Source organism: Acipenser ruthenus, chromosome 46, assembly GCF_902713425.1.
Source record: "Acipenser ruthenus chromosome 46, fAciRut3.2 maternal haplotype, whole genome shotgun sequence".
In the NCBI taxonomy this organism is placed as follows: domain Eukaryota; kingdom Metazoa; phylum Chordata; class Actinopteri; order Acipenseriformes; family Acipenseridae; genus Acipenser; species Acipenser ruthenus.
The window spans coordinates 5,116,999-5,129,704 of NC_081234.1; the positions used below are offsets into that span (position 1 = coordinate 5,116,999).

General features: G+C 37.7%; 1 protein-coding gene and 1 non-coding gene across 2 annotated transcripts; both read left to right on the top strand.

The window, feature by feature from the left end:
• Window positions 1-1,513: 1,513 nt before the first annotated feature.
• On the top strand, window positions 1,514-1,617 carry LOC117397981 (small nucleolar RNA U13). Its single transcript, XR_004543843.3, has one exon. It is a non-coding gene; the product is annotated as a small nucleolar RNA U13 (small nucleolar RNA).
• Window positions 1,618-2,508: 891 nt separating this feature from the next.
• LOC117397922 (protein MAK16 homolog) lies at window positions 2,509-12,496 on the top strand. Its single transcript, XM_059013599.1, has 10 exons — window positions 2,509-2,711; window positions 3,270-3,319; window positions 6,009-6,118; window positions 7,063-7,127; window positions 7,644-7,795; window positions 8,278-8,332; window positions 8,541-8,615; window positions 8,910-9,020; window positions 10,982-11,047; window positions 11,501-12,496. Exons 1-10 carry the CDS (start codon window positions 2,697-2,699, stop codon window positions 11,732-11,734), a joined length of 933 nt encoding a protein of 310 aa, XP_058869582.1. The 5' UTR covers window positions 2,509-2,696; the 3' UTR covers window positions 11,735-12,496.
• The last annotated feature ends 210 nt before the right edge of the window (window positions 12,497-12,706 follow it).

Below are 12,706 nucleotides of genomic sequence, written 5' to 3' on the forward strand. Positions count from 1 at the left end.
TCCAGACGGTTGTCATGTTGATGCGCTGGGGAGGCCGCACTGTGGTTGATCCCCGGAGCCAGCATCGCAGCCGTTGTGTGTGCTGATGCGCCAGGGAGGCAAAATAAGCTGATCCCTGGAGCCAGCATTACACTTCAGTCATTAACACCAGACAGAAGGATATCTACATCATCATATGGAAGGAAACGTAAATGGATGGAGACACAGATGGATCACATTAGTTTACTGTAAAGCTACGTCTTAGTTGGTGCTTATCTTGGCGAGAGCCGAGTTCAAATCAGCATGAAGTTTTAACATCTACTCTCGTGTAACGGAAATCAGTTCTTCCCATTGTGTTCATAATGATTTGAGATTCACTGCGTATACTATTTTGGAGCGTGGACGTAATCCCAGTAACGGTATTTGTTTTGCGATCTTCTCATATAGCGACTTCTTTAAATACCACCTTCCCACTAAAAATGGAGAAAAACACCATTCTGTATAGTAAAACAACAGGTTTGGACCAGTCCCACATGTAGATTTGATTAAAAACTTTTAAAACAATATTCCGTATATTATAAAGACGTGTTTTACCCATCTTCCCATTAAAAGCTGTATAAAATATGATTTATATCACATACTTGTTCTGCATTTTCTGTCAAAAGTTTTTTTTTTTAGTGTCATCTTATAGTAGCCTATATTTATTTATTGCATGTAATCATCCTATCATCCTTGTATGACCCCTTTCCACCTATATTTTTAAGTTGTAATATAGTCTATATATCAATATTGAAAGCGCATTTAAAAATGATTAGTGTTAATATATGCATTACATGTATTGTATGACATAAAATCAACGTGGAAATGTGCCTTGGTAACTTAATTTAAGGGAGCCTACATCAATTAAATATTTGCTTACAGTATGTGACAGCAACGTCATTTCTCAAGCAAAGAGTAAACGTGCAAGGACTGATTTAATCCACACACAGATATATATTCCAACAAAAAAAGGCGTTTTTTTAAATAAATAAATAAATAAATAATTTCCAGTATTTATTGTTTTGCTAAAAACCTGGTAAACATAGTTTCCCTTTTTGCAGCAATTCGCGCATGCGCAGAAATCTACTTTTATCCCCCGGTCTACCAATTTTCGCATGAGAACAGTTTTAGTTTAAAGAAAAATCAAAACAGGAAGTTTTATCAAGAAACGAATATACTTTTTTTGTTATGTCATGAAAAAATAGACAAAATAAACGTTTTTACTGATGTATTCCCTTTAATAGACGTTCAAAGTATGAATCTCCCAGAAGCCACCAGTATGAATATATTACAGGCGATGTCCTGGTCTAATGTTATCAGGATTTCGAGTTAATTATATCAAAATGCTGCATATTTGATACAGAGGACTGGTATACTGATTTTATTAAGGTGCTGTATCTTTCTGAACTTATTATATTAAAATTCAAATCCAGTCACCGCCACTTGAAAAGTGACAGTCGTAGTTGGGTAACGTTGGCGTGACGCTCGCATGTCGATCCTTCTGGTTCAGTGAAGTGATGAATGGGTTAATCACGTGATTGCTGCGTGACGTGTGCCGCCTTCTAATCTTGTTACGACTGGCACAGCACCCTTCTGATTCTGAACCATGGGACGAGTTTATTATAAGAAAGATAGAGGAAGGTTTTTTTTTTTTGTAAATTGACATTCACTAGTTATTGCCTGTGACTTCAAGTTTATTGTTTGTCTGTGCTTTTAAGTGTCATACCGGTTATACTGTTGTGTTATGTTTTTTTTTATTGTATTGATTGAGGGCTAGATAATGAGAAACACGCTTTATTCAATCAGTAGGCGTACACCATTCTTCAGTTTCTTGTGTAGTTCTATGTATGTACTTCTGTAATAAATTGATATACAACTGTATTCTAATTTAATGGGAAATGTCGGTTTATAGATACGAGAGATATACACTTCACGTAGTTTTAATATAACGTGTCCAACCGTTCACAGCCTACCTCTGATGGTGATCCACTATGAAAGGCGCTATATAAAAATAAAGATATTATTATTATTATTATTATTATTATTATTATTATTATGATGATGATGATGATGATGATGATGATGATGATGATGATGATGTTTATGTGTTAGTATTGCATTCGTGTTGACAAACTCACACCAAATGACTGTATATTGCAATGCATTAGAAATGCGTTTATTTATACAGTAAATGTCTGACACAAAAAAGAGATAGAACGGCCTTCGGTTTTAATGCATAATAAACACACGCCATCTGTTGGACGACGAGGTTAGTGCAATACAAAATTCAACCGGGGGGGGGGGGTCTGTAATAAAATAGAAATACTGTTGGTTGCATTAACGCTTGTGTATGGAACATTCTAAAATCTATTTATTAACACACGTGAATCTCAGCCTAAAGACGTTCTGTTATTTCTTCTCGCGTTCTAGTTTTTCTTCAGTCTCAGGTAGCGCGAGATGTGAGTCCCTTTGTTGAACTCTCACGAGATTATGTGAGAGTGTCCGGCACTAACCAACATGGCTGCCTCCTGATTACACGTGTAGAAATTCAGAGCAGAAAGATAGGAAGCTTTTTCAAACACTGTACTGATCAAATTCACGATATTGAAATACACCGAATCAACTTCACGACATCTTATTTATATATATATATCTATCTTTTCGCATAGACCAAGAAAATGCAGCACGACGATGTAAGTACCGGTTTGAGTGCGAGTGGTGTTAACACGTTAGGTCTAGTCGATCTAAACTGTTAGTTAATATAATTATAATTCTTCTGTGTTGTCTAGCGATTTAGCCGCTTAACACATGTTTTAAAAACTCGCGGGTATTAAATTGTACATCTGGAAAGCAAATGCTGCTATCTTAATAGTGCCGGTTTACACACAGATTCGCGGTGACTCTTGTAGTAATGTGGCTGCCTGAGTTTTTGGTATCTGATGTTAGATTTATTTATTTATTTATTTATTTATTTATTTATTTATTTCTTAGCAGACGCCCTTATCCAGGGCGACTTACAATCTTAAGCAAATACATTTCAAGTGTTCAAGATTTGATCTGTATTGGTAACTGAAACTGGAAAAAACTGTTTGTTTACCACAAATCAAACAGGAATTATTCTTTTTGTATACGTTTGAAGTCTTTGTTTGCCAGACCATTCAATGTTGAAAGTGATGTTGTATTTATTTTATAATTTGGTATTGTTTCAATCAAGCTGTTTACATCTCTGATGCCGTGTCACTGTTCTGTAGGTCATCTGGGATATCGTTGGAAACAGACAGTTCTGCTCGTTCAAAGTCAAGTAAGTGTACCTGTCTGATTAGACTTGTGTAAAGCTACAGCGACCGCGTGAGAAATGAAATTCGTTAACAGTCCTGTTCGTTTATATCATATACATGTTATTAGCTGTAGGGACACAACGGTAGTATTTCTTCAAAATTACAAGAATCAGAATGTTTGAAATTCCAGAAGATATGTGACTGTGATGTTAATGTCAGTTTGGAGTATTCAGGGTGTGTATTGTTTTTAAGTCTTTAAGGCTGTGTGGTCCAGTGGTTAAAGAAAAGGGCTTGTAACCAGGAGGTCCCCGGTTCAAATCCCACCTCAGCCACTGACTCATTGTGTGACCCTGAGCAAGTCACTTAACCTCCTTGTGCTCCGTCTTTCGGATGAGACGTAGTTATAAGTGACTCTGCAGCTGATGCATAGTTCACACACCCTAGTCTCTGCTAAATAAACAAATAACAAAAAATAATTAAAATTCCAAAATGATCCGTACACTGCTATTTGAAGATTGAAAAACTGTCATCATAACAGGTAAAAAAATTGATCTGGTGCGAAAAGTGCTCAGTGCAAACGTTTTGGTCACGTGACCATCCTCCGTGCTCCCGAATGGAGAACACCGGAGTATTTAAGATCTTAATTCAATTAAAGACAAAACAGGGGTTCAATTAAAGACAAAACAACATGTACCCAGACCAATTAATATGTTAATATGTTGATAGACATTAGAGGGAATGTATTGCTAAATACTATTATATAGTTGAATTATAGTACAAGTTACAGAAAAATAGCAACGATAATGGCAGGAATACATCATATTGTTAATTATTGAATTCTAATCTATTGATTAGACTATTTCAATTCATATAGATCTACTGAAGCCAAAATAATAAAAATTAACACTGATAATAATTTACAAAAAATATTTAAAACTATGTAGACAAACATCAGTGGTGATGGAGCCAAATGGTAACAAGTCTTGAGTATAACATAATTAATTAATTATCAAATAAACATTAATGATATAAAGAATACAAAAGCAATAAAACAAATAATATTAATTATACAGTACTGTGCAAAAGTTTTAGGCAGGTGTGAAAAAATGCTGTAAAGTAAGAATGCTTTCAAAAATAGACATGTTAATAGATTATATTTATCAATTAACTAAATGCAAAGTGAGTGAACAGAAGAAAAATCTAAATCAAATCCATATTTGGTGTGACCACCCTTTGCCTTCAAAACAGCATCAATTCTTCTAGGTACACTTGCACAAAGTCAGGGATTTTGTAGGCATATAGTCAGGTGTATGATTAAACAATTATACCAAACAGGTGCTAATGATCATCAATTCAATATGTAGGTTGAAACACAAACATTAACTGAAACAGAAACAGCTGTGTAGGAGGAATAAAACTGGGTGAGGAACAGCCAAACTCAGCTAACAAGGTGAGGTTGCTGAAGACAGTTTACTGTCAAAAGTCATACACCATGGCAAGACTGAGCACAGCAACAAGACACAAGGTAGTTATACTGCATCAGCAAGGTCTCTCCCAGGCAGAAATTTCAAGGCAGACAGGGGTTTCCAGATGTGCTGTCCAAGCTCTTTTGAAGAAGCACAAAGAAACGGGAAACGTTGAGGACCGTAGACGCAGTGGTCGGCCAAGGAAACTTACTGCAGCAGATGAAAGACACATCATGCTTACTTCCCTTCGCAATCGGAAGATGTCCAGCAGTGCCATCAGCTCAGAATTGGCAGAAAACAGTGGGACCCTGGTACACCCATCTACTGTCCGGAGAAGTCTGGTCAGAAGTGGCCTTCATGGAAGACTTGCGGCCAAAAAGCCATACCTCCGACGTGGAAACAAGGCCAAGCGACTCAACTATGCACGAAAACACAGGAACTGGGGTGCAGAAAAATGGCAGCAGGTGCTTTGGATTGATGAGTCAAAATTTGAAATATTTGGCTGTAGCAGAAGGCAGTTTGTTCGCCGAAGGGCTGGAGAGCGGTACACGAATGAGTGTCTGCAGGCAACAGTGAAGCATGGTGGAGGTTCCTTGCAAGTTTGGGGCTGCATTTCTGCAAATGGAGTTGGGGATTTGGTCAGAATTAATGGTCTCCTCAATGCTGAGAAGTACAGGCAGATACTTATCCATCATGCAATACCATCAGGGAGGCATCTGATTGGCCCCAAATTTATTCTGCAGCATGACAACGACCCCAAACATACAGCGAAAGTCATTAAGAACTATCTTCAGCGTAAAGAAGAACAAGGAGTCCTGGAAGTGATGGTATGGTCCCCACAGAGCCCTGATCTCAACATCATCGAGTCTGTCTGGGATTACATGAAGAGAGAGAAGCAACTGAGGCAGCCTAAATCCACAGAAGAACTGTGGTTAGTTCTCCAAGATGTTTGGGCCAACCTACCTGCCGAGTTCCTACAAAAACTGTGTGCAAGAGTACCTAGAAGAATTGATGCTGTTTTGAAGGCAAAGGGTGGTCACACCAAATATTGATTTGATGTAGATTTTTCTTCTGTTCACTCACTTTGCATTTTGTTAATTGATAAATATAAACTATTAACAGGTCTATTTTTGAAAGCATTCTTACTTTACAGCATTTTTTCACACCTGCCTAAAACCTTTGCACAATACTGTATATTTATAGGTAACATGATAATCCAAGTTCTTAATTATTTTCCTAATTTTAGAACAAAAAATCAGAACTTTTGTCGGAATGAATACAACATCACAGGCCTGTGTAACCGATCATCGTGTCCCCTGGCTAACAGCCAGTATGCCACAATCAAAGAGGAGAAAGGTAAGCACTGCTGCTGGCACTTCTTATATAATGAACTGTCCAGGGATTCGAGCTAAATACATCATTCCATATGTACTACCTGTTCTGCACCTCCATCAGCTTTCAAAGAAGCATGTTACAGCAAACACGTGTCTTCATTTGATACCATTTGGTACCATTCAAGGTTATACAAAGCTCTCACTGGGATGGAAATAAGACTCCCACTGTATAGCAGTTTGATCCATTCCAGATTTTACTATGAGTTTATTAAGACATTCCTGAGCTTGCTACCTATACACTGATAATTAAGCTAATAGTAAAACCTGGAATGTGTGAAACTGCTATGCAATAGGAGTCGTACCTGCATCCTGTCCCAGTTTGCATGCATTACTTCAATGAAGTGAGAGTATAATAGAGTATCTGTGTATTTCACCTGCTCTGGTTTTCCACCCCTTCATTGCCTTCTTTCCTGTCAGTAACCCTCCAGCTTTTTCCCCTTATGATTGACATGCATAGAACTCAGACACCCGGTGAAATAACCTGAAGAGCAAGTGGAACAGACTGGCTGAGAGTCAGGCATGGGAACTGAGAGCTTAGGATCATACCAGATACACCTTCTTTAAAAGCACATATATGTTTGCTATAACATGTGCATCTCTCACAACTGCTCATATGAAATCTTTATTTTTTTGTAAGATATTACACACATATATCAGTTTAGGGAGTCTGCAAAATGGTCAGATGTGGTATTGTTTGTAAATTTATAATGGCATTGACTTGGAATTTGGGGTTGAAAAGCAAAAATTCCCAGGTAACTTGGAATACTCTACTAGCAAAGCATTGAAGATCTTCGTTTGGTAGTTTCACCGTCATGTATTGATTACATTCATTACACTATTCAGATGCTGCAGTGTAGTATACACATGGGATTGTGTTAATCGTTTTTAAACATGTTTTATTTCCAGGCCAGTGCTTCTTATATATGAAGGTCATAGAAAGAGCTGCTTTTCCAGCCAGAATGTGGGAAAGGGTAAGTTTTGACGCTGTTCCTACACTGGCACTATAATGTCTTAATTAGTACAAGTAAATGTTTCTGTTAAAACCCTAATACCCTTACCACTGTGTAAAGAAGTGTCTCTTACGCTCTGTCCTACGTCTGTCTCCACTTAATTTCGAACTGTGTCCTCTGGTCCTAATATTTGTTCTGCATTTAAATGGCTGGGGTTAACTTTGTCAGCTCTTGATACATTTTTCAAGACTCCATTAAGTCCATCCTTAATTCTTGTTTGATCTAGGCTAAATAAATTCAGTTCTCACAACCTTCTTCAAAGCCCATCCCTTTGCAGCTCTGAGATTATTGCAAAAGAAAGCAAATGAAGTTAGAGAAAGGAACATTACATCTCAGTAAAAAGGGTGCTTATGCTTTCATTTTAGGTGACCAGAATTACAATAAATAATCAAGACACACAAAATGATGAATACCATTTTAGTGCTCGATTAGTGGTCTAACCACAGTGTGGCTACACATACTGTTTTCCCTTTCTAGGTAAAGCTGAGCAAGAATTACGAGAAGGCTTTGGAACAGATAGATATAAATCTCATCTACTGGCCTCGCTTCCTCAGACACAAGTGTAAACAGCGCTTCACCAAGATCACACAGTACCTCATCCGAATCCGCAAGCTCACCCTGAAACGACAGTGAGTACGACAACGACCTGCTTCCATTGCATTTACAAACTCGATAGTGCTGAATGTAGGAATACTAAAAGAAACTTCAGTGACACATGTTTTGTCTAGATGCCTTTTCTTCAGGCTTTGAAATTTGAAATATATCTACAGCTATGGCCAAAAGTCTTGCATTGCCCTATAGAATTAACACATTTTGCTTCATAAAGTAGAATGTTAACCTGCTGAATAATGTTACGTTAACATATTGAATTACACACCGCTTTGTAGTTTTCCATATACTTAACGAAAAACGGACAAATTGAAAAATGTGACATTTTGAAATCTAACATGAAATACTGTACTACTATTATGGCTTCCAGTAGACTTTTGCGATGTCATTTTGTAGTCCTATGTCTCAATCCTAAAATTCTAGGTGATGCAAAACTTGTGGCCATAGCTAAAAATCAAAGTGCACAATAGAACCTAATGTATTGGCATATGTCCTTTTCTAGGAGAAAAATTGTTCCTCTGAGCAGGAAAGTGGAAAGAAGAGAGAAAAGAAGAGAGGTATGTATGATGATGATGATTGTGATTTTTGTATTATTTAGGTATAGGTTGGAATAAAGGGAATGTTCTTAAGTAATGTATTATCTGTTTCATAACTGTACCACTGGACTAATTGTTGCCATTTTAGAGATTATATTGTGTATTCAATACCACATGCTGGTATATTATGTATTCAATACTACTTGTTGGTATTTCTCTGTTGTTTTAGGAAAAGGCTCTTATTGCAGCTCAGCTGGACAATGCGATTGAGAAGGAACTGCTTGAGCGATTGAAACAGGGCACGGTAAGGACAGCACCTTGCATTCAAACAGGGCACAATAAGGACACCCTTGTAACCCTGTTTTTCTCATTTTTGGATTTTGTTTCGATATTTTCTGTTTTGGTTTCACATCATGCTACATGGTTATGGCAGTTGCCCGTGCTGTCAAGTGAAGTATTGTGTATTTGAAGTTTGGCTGACGGCTCTCCAGTCCTTTCATTTGTTCTAATCACCAGAGCTGCGGTGCAGTGCAGTGAGGTTCATGTTGCCTGTAGCTAATCAGCGGGCGTGACATTGTGTTTGTTTTGTGGGTTTCAGTATGGAGATATCTACAATTTCCCAAGCCATGCATTCGACAAGGCCTTGGAGCAGCAGGACGCAGACATTGAAACAGATTCATCTGAGGAAGAAGAGGAGGAGGATGATGAGGTGAGTGTGAGAATCCAGTACTGCCACCAAGTGTGGGAATAATCAAATCAACACTTCATTAAAAGTACCAAATAACAAAACTAACAACTGCAATAAAGATAACTGATGGTTTGGCATTTTATGCCGTGTCTGGCACACAGTAATCATAGTTGTTTATATTTTGTTATTTTTAAAAACTGCATTTAGAATAGCATAATTTAAATAATCCTTGGGATAGATTGCCATGATAATTTAGGATGTGGTGTTCTTTTGCCAATATATGTTAGTAATATTAAAAGCTTATAAAGGCTTATGAGTAAGGCTGTGATTTTGTCACAGAAATCGGAAATTTGAATAAAGTCCGTGAAATCTTGGAAATGGATGTAAAAACACATTTGATTAGGGGCTTCCTTTATTTCTTTTAAACAATGCAGAATGTCATGCACTGAAAATCCAAGTCTGCGAGTATCTGTAAATTGTTTGGTTGCGTATGCACACGGCATTTAGGTGGAGTGATGTAGGTCAGCGAATGAGACAGATGAGCGAGCAAGCATGACAGCTAAAATACAACAAAGTGTGAGTGAACCGTTTTCTGTAAAGACAGAAGAACAAATGCATCGGAGAACAGAAGTTAACCGACTTAAGCCTGGGACACAGTATCAGATTGGCTACAGGAAGGTATCGTGCCGCGCTGATCTGTCCATCTCCATATTAAAGCAATGGCAGCGATACAGGCGGCAAAATGCCTTGCGTGCCGCGCCTGTCTGTCTACAGGCTTTCTTTACAACATGCTGTTTCTTTCAAAATCGTGGACAACTAAAGCCTGGTTCATACTTCTGTCGCAGCTGAAGTATGAAAGAGATATACTTCAGCAAATGAAATTTAATAGAGAAAAGTGTAAAGTATTGCATGCAGGCAATAAAAATGTGCATTATAAATATCATATGGGAGATACTGAAATTGAAGAAGGGAACTATGAAAGACCTAGGAGTTTATGTTGACTCAGAAATGTCTTCATCTAGACAATGTGGGGAAGCTATAAAAAAGGCCAAGAAGATGCTTGGATATATTGTGAGAAGTGTTGAATTTAAATCAAGGGAAGTAATGTTAAAACTTTACAATGCATTAGTAAGACCTCACCTAGAATATTGTGTTCAGTTCTGGTCACCTCGTTACAAAAAGGATATTGCTGCTCTAGAAAGAGTGCAAAGAAGAGCAACCAGAATTATACCAGGTTTAAAAGGCATGTCATATGCAGACAGGCTAAAAGAATTGAAACTATTCAGTCTTGAACAAAGAAGACTATGCGGCGATCTGATTCAAACATTCAAAATCCTAAAAGGTATAGACAATGTCGACCCAGGGGACTTTTTTGACCTGAAAAAAGAAACAAGGACCAGGGGTCACAAATGGAGATTAGATAAAGGGGCATTCAGAACAGAAAATAGGAGGCACTTTTTTACAAGTCCTACTTGTCGCACAGTGTCAGAGACCCTCGAGTCTGAAGTGTGTTCTGTAAGTTTTGTAACATTTAAACTTGTCAGTAGTCAAAAGCAACAGTCTTTATATTATTGGTTTCTGTGTACTATTTGTACTATTTGAAAGCTCTTTTGTATGTTGATGTAGCTAAAACTACATGTATTTGGTGACCTTTCCGCGAATTCTTGTTTTTTTGCCGCACCTCACCCGTGAAATTTACTGAAAATGACCGTGCCAAAATCGTAGCCTTACTTATGAGCCGAGTGACTGCAAAACTGGATCTATGTAACATTGTTATAAAATGTTCTAAATGTGAATGAAGAAATATTTTTTTAATATTTAGAAAACACATTTCTTGGGAGGGGGATAGGCATACTGAAATGTTAAGATCCATTTCTTTAACTATTTCATAAATGTGTTTCTCGTCGAGCACATACACCCTGAAGAGCTCTTCGGAAGGTACTGTTTTACAGCACGTTCTGACTCTCCCCTCTTCTCTGCAGGATGTTGGGCAGAGGGAGTTTGTGGAAGATGACGATGTAGATGAGAGCGACCTAAGTGACTTTGAGGTAAAAAGAAAAATCATTATCTTAATAAAACCGGGTCTGGTTTGATACTGGAGAAACACCTATATCAAAAGCAGTTGAAGTTTAAGGTAATAACTGACAGGACACTGTTTGTGTGTCTTTTGGTAGTATTATGACAGCATGTTTATTGTATTTTTGTACTGTATGCTGCCTACTTATGTTTCTATTGTTGAGATTTTAGTGTATATTTTTAATATTTATTTCTGCTCACCAGTTTGCTGGTATTAAGGTAATGTTTTCTGTTTTGGGTTTATGTATTGAAAACTAAACTGGGTGAAACTGTCTTTACAGGTTGTTTCTTTGTTTTTAATAAAAAATAAGATAAATAAATATGTATAAACTCTATGGAGTGCATGAAACATATGTGGCTGAGTGATGGGTAGGGTGTATTCTCAGTGGCCAGGCATTCCAAACTGAAAACAACGTTTCTTTCAGGAAATGAATAAACTGAAGGGCAGCAGTGATGAAGAGGAGGAGAAATCCAGCGATGAGGAGTCTGAAATGGAGATTGCGAGCGAGGAGGAAGTGGAGACGGAGGGCGAGTCTGCAAAGGGCAAGAAGTCCAAGGGCAAGGCGCCTCTGAAAGGAGGGATCAGGAAGAAGCGAGCGTACGTGGAGATCGAATATGAGCAAGAGACTGAACCGCCCGCCAAAGAGAAAGCTTCATAATGCACTGTGTGCACATCCTGTCCTGTGTATCCAGTCACACTGCCTCCCGGACCCACAGGATATCACTGGGCTCTTAGACTCCATGGTAGAATGACATCATACTCATTTAATAATGCGGCCAGCCTCTGCTTTTTTTTCATTTGGTATTCAAGCCCTTTTATAATTTTTGTTCTGTCGACACAGTACCAGTATGAAAACTTTCAGAGTGGGCTGAAGCTGTTTAGTTGCATGTATTATTTACATGTCGACCTTGAAAAAAAAACTTGGCGTTTCTTTTGCTAAATCTTAGCAATAACAATTATTGTGCAATGTCTATTTTTGCTGATTGCTTCATTTAAGATGTTATTAACAACCAAGTTATTTTCCAAAACCATAGCAGTTAAAAAAAAAAAAAAATTGCAATAAGGTGCTACAGATGTGTTCAGGTTCACACTGAGCTCGTTATTTCAGTACTGGTTTTCTGTCTTCGGTTCCCCAGCATGTGGAAGGCTCCCTGTTTCCGAAGGTGACTAAATAAAACACACTTCTTTATCTGAAAATATTTTGGTATATTCATACATCCCACTCATAATTGGGATCCCATATTGTGAAAAGTGAACAGTCATATATTTTCATTTATCCAAAACATTCTGTTTTTGTAACCCTAAAATAAGTTGGACTGGTTAGTTCATTTTTGCATGCGGGTGTCCGAGTAAATGAAACAGAGCTGATGTGAATTTTCCTGTTAACATGAATGATTGATTTTTGGAAACAATTGATAAACCCTCATGTCTGTGTGTGCACATAGAATACCAACACTGTGATCAGTATCATCTTATTTTGTCATTCCCCGACGGGGAGAGAGTGGTAAAGCTCCTGCATGTTGCATTCACATAGATGCTCTAGTTCTAGAATCAGAATTAGTCATAGTTGAGATTTAACTTATGTATGAGTTTTGGAGTTTAATTGGAAACCTGATAAAATGAAAAATAA

Coding starts and splice junctions, on each gene's coding strand:
- LOC117397922 (XM_059013599.1), top strand. Junction 6,119..7,062: donor CACAATCAAAGAGGAGAAAG/GTAAGCACTGCT, acceptor TTTTATTTCCAG/GCCAGTGCTTCTTATATATG. Junction 9,021..10,981: donor AAGAGGAGGAGGATGATGAG/GTGAGTGTGAGA, acceptor TCTTCTCTGCAG/GATGTTGGGCAGAGGGAGTT.